The sequence below is a fragment of the Rhinocladiella mackenziei genome (assembly GCF_000835555.1).
Source record: "Rhinocladiella mackenziei CBS 650.93 unplaced genomic scaffold supercont1.11, whole genome shotgun sequence".
NCBI classification, from domain to species: domain Eukaryota; kingdom Fungi; phylum Ascomycota; class Eurotiomycetes; order Chaetothyriales; family Herpotrichiellaceae; genus Rhinocladiella; species Rhinocladiella mackenziei.
Window position 1 is genome coordinate 396,319 of NW_013550594.1, and position 17,040 is coordinate 413,358.

General features: G+C 49.9%; 7 protein-coding genes across 7 annotated transcripts in view; 3 read left to right on the forward strand and 4 right to left on the reverse strand.

Annotated features, from left to right (window-relative positions):
- Z518_11148 (uncharacterized protein) overlaps window positions 1–1,713 on the reverse strand; it is a gene marked incomplete at both ends in the record, with an annotated part of 2,738 nt that extends 1,025 nt beyond the window's left edge. Inside the window, 4 exons of the mRNA XM_013411418.1 lie at window positions 22–484; window positions 547–693; window positions 990–1,200; window positions 1,365–1,713. Of these exons, the coding sequence (XP_013266872.1) occupies window positions 22–484; window positions 547–693; window positions 990–1,200; window positions 1,365–1,713 (1,170 nt within the window). The remainder of the gene's footprint in view (window positions 1–21; window positions 485–546; window positions 694–989; window positions 1,201–1,364) is intronic.
- A 1,458-nt stretch (window positions 1,714–3,171) lies between these two features.
- On the forward strand, window positions 3,172–4,374 carry Z518_11149 (uncharacterized protein; the record flags this gene model as incomplete). The annotated part of the gene is made up of 5 exons (XM_013411419.1): window positions 3,172–3,336; window positions 3,393–3,551; window positions 3,616–3,998; window positions 4,075–4,142; window positions 4,205–4,374. The coding sequence occupies 5 exons, from the start codon at window positions 3,172–3,174 to the stop codon at window positions 4,372–4,374; spliced, it is 945 nt and encodes a 314-aa protein (XP_013266873.1).
- A 725-nt stretch (window positions 4,375–5,099) lies between these two features.
- Window positions 5,100–5,933, forward strand: Z518_11150 (uncharacterized protein; the record flags this gene model as incomplete). Its single annotated transcript, XM_013411420.1, has 1 exon — window positions 5,100–5,933. The coding sequence occupies one exon, from the start codon at window positions 5,100–5,102 to the stop codon at window positions 5,931–5,933; it is 834 nt and encodes a 277-aa protein (XP_013266874.1).
- A 412-nt stretch (window positions 5,934–6,345) lies between these two features.
- Z518_11151 (uncharacterized protein) lies at window positions 6,346–8,442 on the reverse strand (the record flags this gene model as incomplete). The annotated part of the gene is made up of 1 exon (XM_013411421.1): window positions 6,346–8,442. The coding sequence occupies one exon, from the start codon at window positions 8,440–8,442 to the stop codon at window positions 6,346–6,348; it is 2,097 nt and encodes a 698-aa protein (XP_013266875.1).
- A 482-nt stretch (window positions 8,443–8,924) lies between these two features.
- On the reverse strand, window positions 8,925–10,111 carry Z518_11152 (uncharacterized protein; the record flags this gene model as incomplete). Its single annotated transcript, XM_013411422.1, has 3 exons — window positions 8,925–9,071; window positions 9,127–9,362; window positions 9,433–10,111. The coding sequence occupies 3 exons, from the start codon at window positions 10,109–10,111 to the stop codon at window positions 8,925–8,927; spliced, it is 1,062 nt and encodes a 353-aa protein (XP_013266876.1).
- A 1,090-nt stretch (window positions 10,112–11,201) lies between these two features.
- Window positions 11,202–12,976, reverse strand: Z518_11153 (uncharacterized protein; the record flags this gene model as incomplete). The annotated part of the gene is made up of 4 exons (XM_013411423.1): window positions 11,202–12,425; window positions 12,487–12,510; window positions 12,565–12,780; window positions 12,842–12,976. 4 exons carry the CDS (start codon window positions 12,974–12,976, stop codon window positions 11,202–11,204), a joined length of 1,599 nt encoding a protein of 532 aa, XP_013266877.1.
- A 2,127-nt stretch (window positions 12,977–15,103) lies between these two features.
- On the forward strand, window positions 15,104–16,996 carry Z518_11154 (uncharacterized protein; the record flags this gene model as incomplete). The annotated part of the gene is made up of 1 exon (XM_013411424.1): window positions 15,104–16,996. The coding sequence occupies one exon, from the start codon at window positions 15,104–15,106 to the stop codon at window positions 16,994–16,996; it is 1,893 nt and encodes a 630-aa protein (XP_013266878.1).
- Window positions 16,997–17,040: the final 44 nt, after the last annotated feature.

Here is a 17,040-nt window from a genome sequence, read left to right on the forward strand (position 1 = left end):
CCCCCCCCCCCCCCCCCCAACTGACCCAAGAGCGACCATGGTCACGGTCAATGCCGCGTTGTTTGGGGTCGATGCAGCTAGGGCACCTGTGAAGGCCGTCATGAGGCAGGCTGCAACGAGGAGCACTTGTCGGTTGTAATTCCTGAACATTGAAAGCGCGGCATTAAAGCCAATGGAGCCCAGAGTGGTGGCAATCGGTTGGGCAAGCCCTTTCTCGGCAATGGACATGGGCTTGTTGGGATAGACCGCGCTCCAAGCCAGAGGGATGAAATAAAAGTTCATTCCGGCCATGAATGCAGCCGCGTAGGCAATCGCCACAATCCGTTGCCCTTGAAAGATTTCTCGCGGTACCATGGGGTACGGAGCAAATTTCCATTCCCACGCAACCCAGCCCCCAATCGAGAAGAAGCCGATCAGCAGGTAGCAAAGGACGTAGGCACTTGACCACGGATGGGTGTACCCGCTGGCTTGCAACGCAACCAAGCTGCCCAAGTGTGTCAGTCTGACCGAGTCTTTGTCGTGAGGAGAGCACTAGGCAGTTCTTACAAGAGAGTCACCCCAACGACGGAAAGGAAGCTGCCAACATAATCAATCTTTTCCAAAACGGCACGGTAGGAAATCTCAGCGGCACGTGCGTGGTTGCGTGGGTGGTAGAAGATGAGAAGCCCAATCCCACTGACTCCATTGTATATTCTGGAATTCAGGGCCGCCATTAGAAGCCGAACAATCGAACAAGCTTTCCAGGGACCAGACTGACAGAGTGATCCATGCAGTCCATCGCCATGTCGAACGAGAACCGAGGAGTTAGCAGTAAAAGAGGTAGGGGTTGAATGCGACCACATAAGCCGTGAGAACGGCAAGGCTGTATCCTCTGTGTTTGACAGGGACGACCTCGGTCATTCTAGTTAAATCCCTAGATTCAGCAACTTGCCCACGACAATGGGTTCGTCCAACGAGAGGACCGAGACAGAGAGGGACTCATCACTCACCCAGCGATTCCCGTCAGCTCGCCAATTGCTGCTCTAGCCCCGGATATGGCTATGCGGGTCACCGCCTGCCCAAAACTCTGGGCACTCCCTAGAAGGACAGAGCTAATGCTGAGGAGTAATGCTCCGCACAGGCAGATGTATCGTTTCCCGAATAGGTCTTGGAGGTAGCCTGTATACGGAACTACTACCGCGATGACTAGCGTCGTAGCAACTGGAAGCTCTGTACTGGTGTTTCTGGAGCCGAGGTCGGCCTCGATGAGCCACCTACAAAATAAACCAGGATTTGGGATCCTGTGCCACGCAAGTGTCAAGTCAGTAGCCGAGTCACCCTATCACTGAGCCCACAAGATGAACCATGGTTCATGAGGTGCTTACCAGTGTAGAGAGTGCAGAGGAAAAAGCAAGCACATCTGCTGCGCCAATTCCACTCAACCCGTCCATCAGAGTCGTCGCCTTTGTGGGCGGCGCGATTCTCCAGATCAAATTTCGACAACGTCACTTTCTTTTCAATGTTGCTCGACTCTCCATCATCGGGTTCTTTCTCTCGGTCCAAGGTTGGGACTTGGTCAATAGGCAAGTCTTCTTCCCGGCTTTCACGAATATTCGCATCTTTCTCGTCGGTGGACCACTTTGAGGATATTGGTTCAATTGTTGACGGGGTGTCGGGCCTTGCAAGATAAGTCAGAATGCTGTGAAACAAACAGGATGGATGGGCATGGATCATGGACTGAAATACTAGTAGGTAGGCCCCAAAAATACCCCACCCACACTCCACCCTATCTTCAGATCACCGCACGGGAGACAGCTGAACTCCCAGGTCCGGACTCTGCGCTGTTTGACCCAGAAGCTCAGGCCTAGGCTTATTCCACGGGGCAAGAGTAGAGCGCCGTAATTCAATGCCATAAGTCAGTTGGCAGAGTCAGCCTTTGGTCAAAAGGGTTGCAACAAGGTTAGCCGATGATAGACTGCGGAGTCTAGACAAGGAATGCGTAACAGGAGGAACGGTGCAAGGCAACAATTGCCAAGCCAACTTCCTCACGTGACTAGCCAGCAGCCGAATCACTCAGAATGATACACTAGGAATGATTTGACGACTTAGGTAGTTCCTAGCCCCAAAATCTGCAGGCTGCAGCAAGCAGATCAACGACTTATTTCGACCCTCCCGAAAAGGGGTATTCAGAGAGTTATACTATCTGGTCTGCCTCCGGGGGTTTCACCACAACACAGAACTTCAATAGTGTATTTCCCGGCTTTGTGCGTTCTGAAGTACGTTGAGGGATCGACGGCTGAGGTGCCTGAAACGACCACGGTCCCCTGTGTATGTATGCTCTATGGGTAAGCCACCAGCCCCGTAAATCTATTTCTTCGAAATCTCTTTCTCCGAATTCTCGTTTGTCACTACCCTCTCCGCTTTTTTAAAAATGCAAAAGGCTCATTGGATCATCAAAATACCTCAGTAAAGGAGATGAGGAAAAGCGAGCCTTGGGTCGTACTCTACTCATGCGGAAAGAGGCCGGATCAAGAGCTTTGTGCTGTACAAATGTCTTTAGACCCTGTCAGTCCACCCTAGAGTATAGAGATTCAGAAATGAAATGAGCAGTTCTTCGATTCGAATTCCATTTGGCTTTCAAATTGACCACAATTGATCCAGAGTTCGAACAGGGAGAAATTCATTTCTTTCCTCTTGAATTGAACAAGCAGCCATGCAAATTTTCGATACGTTTATATCGCTATCTGGTCTTGGTCTTATCAATCAGGCCAGCTCTCTGCCTCAGAGTTGTCCCCCCTCCTGCCCCCTTGCGCGGTATATCACATTGGTTTATTTTTTTTACCCAAAGATGCACTCCATTTCTTATCTTCTATTTGATCTGTCCCCGGGCGACTTTACTGACAACTTCATTGAAATTTAGGTGCCGTGCGTGGAGGCGGTTCTCCCAGGATCAGAATGTGGCCTATCAAACATTTCATGCCGGTGCAGAGATGAAGCATTCGGGAAAAGTCTTGCCACATGCTAAGAAGCCCATTGTACCGTGATCGAAGTATTGAGTATGTACTACCGTCTACGCACATTTCCCAATTTCCCATCTTCCCTCGCCTCCCTCTCCTCTCAATCCGGGTCTCAGAGATAGTTTCTTTTTTTCCCACATTGGAGATTTTGACAAATGTTTCAGATATCACAAACATGACTCAAATGGCTTATGGTGTCAGGCCTCGAGACCGGTCTCGGCTTAACCTTGTAGTGACTGCGGTGTTCCTGGCCCTGGCGAGTTTCCTCTCTATTATTCGAGTTTGCGTCCGATTCACCACAGGCTTTGTCGTCGACGACTATATCATCTTGATTGTCATGGTGCGCGCACCCCAAACTCGAAGGAATCTCTTCGAGACAAAGCTGAAGGTCTCCAGGTCGGCGCGACGGCTGTTTCAATAATAGATCTAGCATGTGAGTGGTTTATCTTTTTGATCTCGGCTGGCCAGCACATTATTCACTTTGCAGCCATACACCTAGCTGTAGGAAGAGACATCTGGACGATCCCGCCACGGCAGATTGATGACCCTTTAAAAGTAATCTTGGCTCAATCCCTGTTCCCCCCTTGATTTCGAGTCGGCTCACGATTCTGCGGAACAGTTTTTCTACACGAGCGAGCTCATATACATTGCAGTCCAGCAGCTGACGAAATTCGCCGTGCTCGCCTTCTATGTGAGACTCTTTCCGCAACAATACGTTCAACGAGGTGCATATGCATTGATGGCGCTATGTGTGCTATATCCGTTGGCATTTGAATCTGTCACAGCCTTACAGTGCACCCCGGTATCGTACTTTTGGCGAAAATGGCGCAGCCCTGGCAAAGGTTGGTGCATCAATGTCAATGCTACTGTATGGGCTGGCGCAGCCATCAACATCACTTTGGACATTGTCATCTTGGTTATGCCTCTACCTGCGATCAAGAACCTCGCAATGACCAAAAAGCAAAAGCTGCAAATTCTCTCCATGTTTGGAGTCGGGGCGTTGTAAGTCTCGCCGTCTTGTCCAAGACCGAGCCGAGGGAGTGAGGTCTGATGTGGGATTCTTTCTCCTCGAATTTAGCGTCACTATCGTCAGCATTCTTCGGCTTCAGTCATTAGTCTCGTTCGGAAGACAGCAGAACTTATCCTGTAAGTCTTAGTATTAACAGAATCAACCACTTTTTCTCCCCGACTCTAACCCATCTCCATAGGGGGCTTACTACCCGTCACAATTTGGAGCTTAATCGAGCTGGACGTGAGCATCATTTGTGTCTGCATGCCAGCAATGCGCGTCTTCTTACGGAGGACTTGGCCCCTCGTATTGAGGTCGACTACTTGTTGCTCACAAGGCATCATGGCTCAACCCTGGTCCACCACTTAGAGAAAGTCAGGATTCAGCGGCAAAATAGAAAGCCGGAAAAAACAAAACGACACGAACGAGGGTATGCTGTGGCGTGTACTCCGTAGCTCTAGATGTTCCCGGGGCCCCCTCTCAGCAGATCGCTAACCTGATTGATTGTGGGCCTTCAATCGACAATGTCCGGAGACGAGTGGGTACCGAGGTGTCGAGACGAGGCTGACGGGGAGCCTCGCCAGCCCGGTAGGCCGCAAAGGCACTGTTCAGAGGCTCCGGTTGGGGGACGAATAGACTTAGTTAAGCACTGTCAAGCATGGATAGTATTGAACTCAATTGACAAGTAGATTTGCCCCGAATGAAGGCGGCGTCCGATCAACAACTTCAAGGAGAACTATTCAGCGGTTACTGGGGCTGCTGGACGCTGGTGAGTGCCAGGGCGGCCCTTGCCAAGACTAGGTTTACAACTTGCTCTCATGCGATCGAGTCGATATCATATTGGACTGTCAATCACGTCCATTTCCTATTGAATCATGCTTACCCTTCTGTTCCTTGGCATTCCTTGATAGTGAGACTCAATAGTCAACACACCACGGTAGGCACACAGCTTGTGCTCTCCGTAACTCCTGGTGATCCTTTCCCCAGTGGCCGGGGCCCCGGGGTCAAAGGAAAGCCGCGAATTAGAAGGTCCGTAGGTCACCTTGCCCGCGACCTCAGACTTCAGTACATTAAACATTTCTTTCACACTTTCAATGGAGTTCCCTTGTACGCCGCAAGACTCTGGACACCATTCACCGTCTGATGACATGGATAATCGGACTTCTCTTTGGCTCGAGCGCAAGAGGGTGATTGATCGGAAAGCACAGAAACTCAGTCGTGTGCGGGCAAAGGCTTATGTGGATTACCTTGAGAAGACGATTGAGCGCATGTCGGCGGGTCCTAACGGCAATAGTTCTGGCACCCTCGCGCGCCAACTCAAGGAGCAATACGAACAGATTGAAAGGTTGCAAGATATCATCCACAACACTGGCCAGCTGAGTAAAGGGGTGGTTAGCATGCGTCATTCGTCAGTCGGAGATACCAAAGAACCAGCAAAACCCCCAAACAGCATCTCGGGCGCTTCAGGTTCATTGTCCCGTCCAGAGCAAGATGAAGAAGAACCCCCTCCAACGTCCAAGCGATCCGCTGCTCTGGACTATGCAGGCAGAAGAGCCGTGGTAAGACTTATTCTTTCCATGGTCTATCTCGTCCTTGACTTGGCATTACTATTCGGATCTGATGCTCACAGAATGCACACGGCGCGAGCGGATTCTTATTTCTCCCCGACACAAGAGATCGATCTGTTGGATATCCTTGATAATGACGTCGGAATCGAGCTCGTTCAACTCGGAATTCTCATGGGCTTCCACCTGCAGAGTACGGAGCGATTCTCTAAATGCTGGAATATCACTGGTCAACCAAATGTGTATATATACTGGCAGTCTGGCAGGACCAGTTGCCAAACAGACAGAACACTCAACACCAATCAATGTACACCCAGCCTACGAGGATTTAGTCGGCCACAATTTGATTACAACGATTTTTAGAATGCAGCTGAGCATTGCGACATCCAGACGCAGAATGCTGGTTCGTGTTACAAAGTAGCTGTTGACCTATTTTGTCGGCGCCAAGCTGCCTCATTCGGTGAGATTAGTCTTGTCGGGACTAATATGGGGTGTGAATAGGGATGCAGGATAGGGGCATGAATGGGAGTATTCAATCACCTATATAGAAGGCGCTTTGGTAGTGCCATCTGTGGAAAAATATAGGGCACTCTTTCAATTCATTAAGCACAAGAAGGTTAACAGTAGTTTTCGATTATTCTACCGCATAATATGTGAATAGGATCCAAAATCTGACTGCAGGCAGTAGATGGCAGTACGAATATGTGCATAAAATTTGGTCACGTCGGGCTCTGAGCATTGACCGTAGCCTACAGCAGTCAATCGGCCGTGAGAACTAATTTATTCGAACTTTTCGAAAGTCCGAGATTAGTATATTTACTTGCTGCATACTCGTCTCGTCATACTTTTGGAGTAAAGGACTAATGGGTCCGTTGCCCGATATGCTAAAGGAGCTCTGCGCTTCTCCTGCCGCGTCCATGATATCCGTGTCCTCGGTAAGTGGCGCTGAAAGACGTTCTACAATAAGATTGGCAAGATGCCAGTACTCGTTCGCGTGACGCATGAAGCCGACGCGCCTCCACATATGATCCGGCGTGAGAAGGTCCATACTGCACTTTACAGTCGAATGGCGGGAATCTTGAGAGAAATGTGTCGTGTAGACATGCCACACCTTTTTCCAGGCCCTAAGAGCGTTTTGAATCGAGTCTAGAGAACCCTGGCAGCTGAAGGAGCTTTGGTAGTGAAATATGAGAGAGTGCAGGGCGGAGCTCATTGCGAAAAGGTTGAGAGGTCCGAGGTCAGCAAGCGCACAGGTTAGAATATCATCTAAGTCTGTTCGATACAACAGGTCGAAGGCCGAAGTGAAATCATTTGATACTCTTAGCCGCAGCGCGTCATTCCTCTGCTCTTGCTGGAGAGTTTCGAAGCATTCTTCCGCTGTCAAAGCTTGGAAACATGCTTCGGAACACGCCGTGTTCATGGTCATTTCCCTGATCACCATTCGTGGCGGAAGGTTGTTAAATATCACGAAAGCAGTGTCGAGAAGAAAGATCCATGTAAAGACACGGATTAACTCCTCAATAGTTGCAAAATTGCTGAACGAAAAGTCGCAAAAGTCCATTTGACCGTAAATTGGGTGTCTGGCGTTGTGAATTCCAATGTCTCTGGCGGCTGCAATGACCATGCTGAAGCGATGACGCCGAATTCTACGCTTGCTGGAATTCGTTCCTTCCCAGTTCTGATAGAGACACACTATATAAGATGCCTGGAGAGCTCTTAGCTTCTCTCGGCGCCATTGGACTTCTCCCGTGTCTCGGCAGACGGGATTAGGTGCGTCGTTGCAGAAATCCGCGTCGTCGAACACCATTTCCTCCACACAGTTAAACCAGCGTTTCGCGTTCTCAATGTCGGTCCGATCAGGTGAAACGCACGCTCCTATGAGGGTCATTGCGGCAAGGAGCTCCGGCTTTGTCGAGGCAGGATCGAATGTTGGCATATGCACGATATTCACGTTTGGATGCCAGATCGCCCAATAGAGTTGAATATATCGTCGTATATTTGTCGGAGAGAAGAATCGGGCACATGTTTCCTGTACTGTAGGCGACCATGGTAAAGTGGTGCAACTCTTCCGTGGCTTGTGAAAGACGGTATCGCCAATGCAAGCGACTATTTCGTGAGATTTGAACGACAGAGGATCGGAGAGCCACCGACTAAGAGTCGTCTCACTTCCTTCGCTATAGGGTGCATCATCTCCAGATGTGTTAAACGAATCCGCCGGTCTCAATGACGAAGGAGAAGACCTAGCCGGACCACATCCTGTCGCGGCTGGGGGGCTGAAGGCATTGACGCGCCGCCGATGCTCTATCGTTCCACAGTCAAACGAAGCCACTAAACCGGTCTTGCTTGTAAAAGTGTCCAGGAAGGACAAAAATCCCGTGCCCTCGTCTGTGCCATCCCAGGCCGTCCGAGGCGTTTGAGTTCCCGGATTCAAATTCAAGAATTCCTGGCAATCATCGAATGGCCCATCAAGGCCGTTATCTGACAGACCGCACGATATCCATCCATTCATATGTCCGAAAGAGTCAGAAGAGGTGTTTTCAAGCCATAGCTCTTGACTGTCGCGTGTCTGAAGCTGAGACTGGACCTCATGAGGACCGGACAAGGTGAGCCCTATGTCTCGCGGTGAGTTGGGGTTCGACAAAGCAACCCTCTTAGGGATAGGCTCTAATCGCTGTGATGTGAAGCCAGCAACATTATCGCATGTCCTGAGGTGTCTCTTCAGCACATCAGATCGCTGAAATGTCTTTCCACAAAGCGCACACTGATAAGGGCGTTCGCTTCCGTGCGAGAGTTGATGACGACGCAAATGTTCGGGCCGCTTGTAAGATTTCGAACAAGTGGCACACACATTAAAGCTGAAATGGTCGGCCATCAAGATTGTTCCATTCGCCAACGATGGTGCAGTACTGTTAGAGTATAGAGAGCAATTTGAGTAGGACGACAATATGCAGCAGGAAGGTTTTCACGCATACATTATTTCAACCCCAGATCACGAGTAATCTAATGCGGCGGTTATGTACCCGTTAGCACCTCCCCGGGATTTGATGCCGGTAGTCGAAACCTCCCCAGAAACATGGGGAAGTTTTGGTCAAGGTTAGGTTGTCAGACTAAATATTGAGATGGTATCTTATGGCCTCGATACGTTCTTGACCCGGCATAAATGGCGCAATATGCGAATCGGTACCGCATTATTACGTAATTTAATCGAAATAATTTTGTACCCGACCAAAAAGAGGCAAGGTATGCGCATCCGGAAAAGTGGAACCCTAACCATTCGCATAGGCACCCGCCTCGCCGAAAGACCCGAAAACCCCACCCGCAAGGCCGAGGTACACGTCGGGCTTGCAGCTCGCGTTAATCCCAGATTAGCACAGGTTTGACGACTTTTCCCTCTCTCATATCCTTCACGGCTATGTTGATATCACTAGCCTTGTACTGCTTCTGCAAGACGTCAATTGGAAAGTCGCCTTGTTGGTGTAATTTTGCCAGAAAAGGTAAGAACTATGTTCGATTAGCCAAGCGGACTCGCATCGCACTTTTGTGATTCAAAGCTCACCGTTTTGGCAACGCCATCGCCTGCATGTGTACCCCGGTATGTCTTGCACGCATTAATGAAAGGGAAAACCTCAATAGACATTCTCGCCGTTGCCGGAGGTGCGCCTACTGTCACGGCTGTGCCGCAGGGTGCAAGTGCCACAATCATGTCATTGATGACTTGGACCGAACCTGTGCAGTCGATGACTGCGTCAACGCCGGAACCCCCACATATTTGGGCAATCGTCTTGAGGTAATCTGTATTTATGGTATTGACGGTGTGAGTAGCACCAAGTTGTTTTCGCCAAAGTGAGGCGATTCTCATCACGGTCCGCTGCAATTATGACATCTAATATGCCCGACGCTTTGCTTGACAGGTATTTAGCTGCCATAAGGGAAGCAATTCCCACACCACCGATGCCAAATATGACAAGCGATCTAACGTTCTTCTCGAGCGGTTTGACCACATTGAAAATCGCCCCGGCACCGGTCTGGATCCCGCAGCCTAGTGGCGCCAAAAGCTCGAGTGGCAACGACTTGTCCACAGGGATACACGACGCCTCCTGAACTAATGCGGGATTCGCGAATGAGGATTGTCCGAAGAAGCATCCGTGTGTTTCTTTTCCAAGCCATAGCATAGGACATGAGCCGTCAGGTCTTGCGCACCCAAAGTTTCGGCTTAGCATCTGCTCACATGCAAATGGTCTTCTCTGCTGGCATGTATGGCATTTCCCGCAGTAGGAGTAGGAAAGAAGGACATGATCACCCACTTGCACAGACTTGACGTCGCTCCCAATCTGTTCGACTATACCGGCTCCTTCGTGCCCGACTACAACGGGGAACGGCACTGGAATTTTGCCCTGCTGGATCGCGATGTCGGTGTGGCATAAGCCAGTTGCTTTGAGACGGACGAGAACTTCTCGAGATTGAAGAAGTTTTAGATCGACCGTAACGTTGGCAAACTCATGGTCACCCCCCTGTAGAACGAGTGCTTGTGATCGGGTCATGGCGAGTCTTATGGCGCAGAGGGCTCCGAAGATAGGAGTAAGAGGTATGTAGGGGAAGGGAGAGCTCCTTTGGTTGTAATAATCCGGCACGCTTGGAGATATGCAATGCTCGCTGATGTGCCCACTGTATCTCATTAGCGTCCTCACTTCCGGAGGTGTTATCCCACCCCCGCCTCCAATTTTCCTTTCCACTTTCCACGATCCCCTACCATCGGAACATGTTTTCACCAGACAACGGCAGTCGGGATCGGTAGTTGAACACCTTCGTAATAAACAGGCGTAATGATTGACCTGCAATTTTGGGCGACTTATAATGTAGCGATCAGGCTATTCCCCTGGTCAAGCTAATTGGTTGCTTAAGAGGTCCAATATATGTGCACCCATGGCTAGATCAACATGTACAACAATGGCAAGGGCCCAATCGTTTCCTGTCCTCCTCCTTTCCCCCGAATTCTGTAGCCCTATGATCCCGTGGTCGGTGGAGAGAGTTCAAACGCAGACACTCATGAACTGCACTATACTGCCAGCAGCATCGCCACCGTCACCACCTCTAAAAGAATAACTCACAGGATTGCTGGTGCGCCGATCAGGGGAACGGAATAGTTTGTGTCAAACGGAGGTGCAATCTGAGATGTGTTGAACGGTGTCACAATTCGCCTGTACAATAGTACTATCACATGTCTTAGCACTCGAGCCCGCATTTACTCTGCGACTCGAGGCCTCATGGTTAGCCCTCTCCTCGTACAGCAAGTTAGTCGGTTCAACGCACGTAGCGGGGCTTGTGGCGCGATAAACGCTCTGTCTTTCTGTCAACTGAACGGACAACGTAGGTCCCTGTATGCTTGTCAAGGCCGTTGGCCTCATTACTACCTCCTGTTTCATGAACTATCGCGGAACTCCTGGTCCGGCCAGCTATTGATCGAGGTCCTTTGTGACGACCGTCGTGATGCTGGGAATCAAATGTGCCGGCGGTTTCACGTTATAACTTCTAATCAACAGCAGTAGCACTACCCCTTTTCCCATGGAGAAGAAGGTATCATACTCTGCTCGAGCATCCCAGGGTAAAATCTGGACTAGAGCCTGTCCGAGCTTAAATATGAGGCTGACTCAACCATTGCTTGGTCTGCGCATCCAGATATTCTTTCTCAGCTTCGTACCACTCTCTCCTGACCAGTGCCGCCCTATCTGGCGACCTGGGAGTTATTTTTGCCTGGAACTCCTCCGGCATACATACAAACCCTTGTGTAAGCTTTTCCTGATCCGGGAGGAACTTATTGCCTTTCTCATCTACAATTGGCTTGATGTTGAACGCCCACAGGATGCGGGACACCCCAAGGAGCAAGCTGCGCTCCGCGACGTGCATGCCAGGACAGATGCGTCGGCCGGCGCCGAAGGTGAACACGCCTCGCTTAGTGGCATCGGCGTTTGTAGCCGAGTCGAAAAGACTTTGTGTGTCGTGGATGTAGCGCTCCGGGTCGAAGGTGCGGGGATTGGGATGACGTTTCGGATCCATATGAATTGCCCAGACATTATTCATCACCCCGGCGCCCTTAGGGATCAGGTAGCCCATGTACTCATCATCTTTAGTCACTGCATGTGGCACCGCTCCCAGAATGGTGGTCGGCATCCAACGAAGCGTCTCTTTGATACAGGCACGGACGGACTGCAGATTAGATTCGTCATCCATGGTCGGCAGCCGGTCGCCGACCGCGTTGTCGATGTCTGCCTGGACCTTCTTCTGCGCGTTTGGATATAGCAGCATGGCTTGCACGAACGCATATAGCGTACTCGAGGTTGTGTCTGAGCCAGCTTCGAGAAGTGTGCCGGAAATATATGCGGCTTGGTCGTCGCTGAAGCCTTCTGCCTTCTGAGCTTCGGCCATACCCACGCAGAAGCACGGCTTGATGTTCCCGCTCTCAATGTCAGCCTTCGCATTTAGCCAGTGTTTGAGGTACAACGCTTTTTCGTGTTTGTGGAGTGTTTTCGCCTTCTTCTGTGCCGGAAGCAGAAAGTCAGGCATCTTCCGCAGGAGAGGGTAGAAATCGATCAACGCGGCCGTCCCTGTCTGATTAATCTCCGCAAACTCAGAGAATCCGTCGAAGAGTTGCTTCATGTTCGCATCCTCGTATGTAGGCGTCCTCCAGCCAAAGACCATAGTGGTCGTCAAGGCATTTGAATACCTCCGGATATGCTTGAGAAAGTCACCGGGCTGCTCCAGAAGTTGGTACAACATCTGTTTGTTCTCGAGCATTTGATATGGGATGTACGATTTTGATGTATTGACATTGAGAAGTCCATGAATCATCTTGCGGAACTGAAACGATAGCCCCGAGTTAGTAAAACAGGATTCCTGTACGGGTTTTCCTACGACTCACCCCTCTCCATGTAGGACCATATCTCTTGACCAAACAGTTAGCATCAAAAAATCATGAAGAAGGCACATTCAGCCTTACCATCATAAGAAGCCTCAGATCTCCACTGCACAAGGTTTGGCCGATGTACATATCTTGTCTGTCCGAGTAAATCCCACTCCTCCGATCAAGAAGTTCCTTCACGGCCTCGTCGCTGGATAGTACAATCAACACCTTGGTACCAAGTATCAGGCTGTAGACCGGGCCATATTCTCGTGCCCATTTCTCGAACTGTAGGTGAGCGTCCCTTTTTGGCATCTAGTTGAAGCAAATTTCAATCAGTTGATATGCATTTCCTAACGGCGAAAGGTGGCCGTACCAGATGAAGATTTCCCAGAATTGGCAACGTAGGTGGTCCCGGTGGGTAGGCTTTTGGTCTCTGCCCTATCGATAGTAGACGCTGGAGGCCCACCAAAAGAGCTATGAGAGCTAGAAAAAAGTACAAGCCTGCCATCGTTGGCCCTTTGAAAATTGTGGAAATCTTCGATGTGACGGAAGGAAGTCGTTTATTCAATTTAATCAGTTTGACTGTCGCTCGAGCGTTTACTCTATCCTTTTGACTTACGAAGCTTCATATTGGTAATCGGGATTCCGCCAATGGTGACCATGTAGCCGGAATCAGATCTTGAAGTGCGGAGGTGGGATGAAACGCGCCCACTTTGCCATGGAGAGGCGGGGGTGGGATGCTCTTGGATGCGGCCCCTTGTAACAAATTGTCATCTCCACGCCTCGACTGTGAGATAGATCTGCAGGAATATGCCTGGATGTGCAGGGCCTCTGCAACTTCCTCTCTCTTGGACAACATGGGAGAGAAGATTGATTGTATCTGTCTTAGCGAAGTGCAAGACAAGAGGCGTCGAAGAGGTTATTATAGCGGCATGAAGAGAATGTATGCGCTAACCAAACTTATCTGCCGGAAGCCTGGTTGCTTCTGACCACACCCAGGCCGAAGAGGAACAGGATAGGGTTCGCCATTTGATTACATAGAAATTTCATCGGATTGTGCTCAGAACTCCTCGCCTTCGATTTATCCAAAATCAACTCCTTCGATATGTCCGAATTCGACGTCTTCGGCCTTGGATTAACAAATTCCTCTTGAAAGATCTCTCGAGGTGTTGTGGCATCATTCTTGTTCTTCGCCTGTACTACGATGACACTGCAATTCAATGAGTCAGACTTCTCATCCTTCATGCCAGAGTACACAGGAAACAACAGACCGTATATTTGCTGGTCCTAAGACAGCTGCATCGCAGCGCTTCGACGTAACAGGTCGTAGCGTACTGCCGGAATGACCTCGAGGGGAAGTTGCGTATAGGCTGGTACAAAATGAGTAACGTTCATTCCGGCTTCATGTATTCGCTTCGGTATCTCTCAAATTAAATCGTGTTGATCTCCAGCATACAATGCCATGAGAAAGTCGGATACCGTGAAGGTCAGAGCAAATGCTGAAGCCAGCCTCGATATCCTTGAATATTCCACCCAAGGGAAGGAGCGTCAGTGCCTCTGAGCCGGTGTCGTTCATAGCGATTATGCCGCAGACTGTTCCGTCACTTCCAAGTGCAGGTATTAGCCTGAGTAACATGCGAATCTGAAGAAAATTTAAATCTCAAGTGTTAAAAACGAGAGTCAATGCTTACTTCGTGAAAGTTAACACCAAAGGGCCCGTGACCGTAAGCATGCTGTTGGACGATAGCGCTGAGCAAATACTAGCCAATCATTTGCAACAGACTAGGATATATTGCAACACTCGCTCAATAGCCTATATCACCATTGACAGGCAGCAATGGTGACGTACGCTCGTTAGATAGATATATAGATGGGCTCTATCCTCCATTCATGAGGAGAGCCAGAGCACTCTTTCAATCCACGAAGTTCAACACATGCTTTTGAGCGAGCTTAGGGTAACCCTGCATACTGATCTGTCGAACAACGAGCAGTGGCCCTTACTGGGAAAAGGGTTGTCATCCCTATGCAGGATATAGGAGAAGAAAAAGGGGCCAACCAAGCATGTATTTATAATTGGTAATCTAGCAGGACCAGTTGCCAAAGAGGCAGGACATTCAATACATCTCATTTGCACCGCCCATGATCCAGCTGCGCACACTTGTGACATGTAGCGACGCCAAGGCTTGTAAAGACCCTCGGAAGCGTTGTACGCTTTTGTACGCGTTTCGAAAGTATATAGTCTGACGGTCCCTTGGACAATGCGTTTAACGGCCAAAGGTATTGGCAAGTTAGCGTGTAACCCCGCCCTTGCTAGCCTATTGCCGAGAAATTATCATGTTGAGCCCCTCCATGGTCCTTAAATAACAACTATGTCTCCCAGCCGGCTCGGTTTGACCATGGTGGCTGCAAATCGGATATCCTTCTATTCTATTTCCTCAGCACCCAATGTATAGCGCCTTCTCTGTGTCTGACCTCTCATCGTCCTCAGATCCTACCCTACTGAATCGACTCCGGGCATGTGATAGTTGTCGACGGCTCAAAATCAAGGTAGGCTCGCCTACTTTTTCTTGTTCATTATCTTGTCTTAACCTCTACTTGCAGTGTCGAAATGTGACAATCAATTCAGCAAACGCTGATGACCCTTGTGATTCATGTCGCCGCCGAGGTTCGAAATGCAAGTACAACGAAAGGCGCCCTAAGCGTGGTCGACGTCGGAAAGTGTAAGCACGAGGATCGGTGCCACCTACGAGACGTACCATTCACTAAGCGACGACATAGTGAGGCTCTAGAGGCAGATTTGCCATACGCAGAGAGGCTGGTCAATTTTTACTCCGCACCTGTCTCAGGACTACGGCGTGCACCAGCTAATTGTTCCAAGCCCTCTGCTGACCTTTCCGAAGCCTCGGAAGCCTTTGACGTCATTCCAGGTCCTGGAGGCCAGGTCCTATTCCCGGAACATTTTGATGAACAGATTCACGATATCTTGGAGCCAGGTGATACTCGTCTGGCTTCGGCTACGAGCTTGCCCCAGGAAAATAGCTTGTCTTATCCCGAAACCATGAACTACTGGCAAACTCCCGAGGGTGATTTTGCATTCGTTGCAGGTTACGAAAGACCCGCATCAGGACATGAAAACGTTTCAGATAACTTTCCATTTGTGTTAAATGATCGATTGTCGCCCACTAGTGAGTTGCTATCGCCAACAGAGGGAATGACCTCAAGTAGTGGGTCATGGGGGGGAAGCGAGATCTGGGATAGCGTGCAGCAGTTTTTTGACACAATGTACTTTGTGTTACCTGTCTTGTCATACCAGCGTCTACTTTCCCGCCTCATCACGGAACCTATCTGGACTTCTAATCCAGATTTTCGTACCTTACTTCTCTCGATCCGAATGTTGAATACTGCGAGTGAATTCCGGATGGGCTTGAAACAGAGCACACCTCTCTTTGATCTCATACACCAAGTTGAGAGATCTCGTCTTTGCTATGAATTTGCTGAACCGCCAACACTCGATGCAGCAGTGGTTTCGCTGTTCCTGTTCACGGCATATAATGTGCTGGAAAAACACACTCGTGCGTTCATGTATCTGGATGAAGCATTCTCTCTTCTGGACGCGGTGGAACTTGTCGGTGAAGAGGAGGAGCGTCGAAAGCGGCAAATCGAACAAGTTTTGTTTAATACGGAGGCTGCTTCACTTGCGATATATGGTGGAAAAAGGATGAAGCGTAGAGCCCGCAGACCATTGATGATCCTGGACGAACGACCGACAGTATCGGACAAGACCGAGCACAATGCGGAAATCGATAGAGTGGCAACGGACTTGCTCAGACGTCTCACTCAAATACACCTCGCAGATGACGCAGACGCATTGCAGATGACGGACATTGAGTCGGAGGCTGATATCCGGGCGCTCTTCGGGGCAGTATTCCAACGACATCGATATTCCCGGATTCAGGCTGCTGATGTTGTCATCACTCGACAGTGGCAACTTTCGTCCAAGCTAGCGGGGAGTCTCAGAAATGGGATGAGTGGCCCAAAACTAAATGAGACACAAGTTGAACAACTGGGTATGGCGGCTATGGCATGGATTTGCTTGCTCGAAGAAGGTGAGCTGCGCATTGTGGGCTTGGGCAAACTGTCTGCGCTGGTTCAAAATATCTTCACGTTGGTCGGTCATGGCAAATGTCGATATGTTCTTGGTGGCCTCGTGGGTGCCGTGCTCAAGGAAGACTACGAGAGAAATTTTGCACATGCGCTCGTACATGTCAGCATGTCTCTGGCGCCGACAGGACCTTCTCCGATTCCGCCGCTGTGGGACAACGAAAATGGGGACCGAGACTCTCGAGTATGCGCTACTGTCCCTGCTGAAGATGGTGACTCTCAAAGCGCAAAGATCTTGCATGCTTTCACCACGACCGGGGAGTCTTCAACGCGAGAAGAAATACCCCCAACAATTGGACTCATGGAAGAAGAGCAACTCGAAGACTTGAACCCTGGAAACATTGACTGGCTGCTCGATCTATCCTAAAGAGGCTACCTCAGATGGCTTGCGCCTTGGCCTTCGGGGCCCTG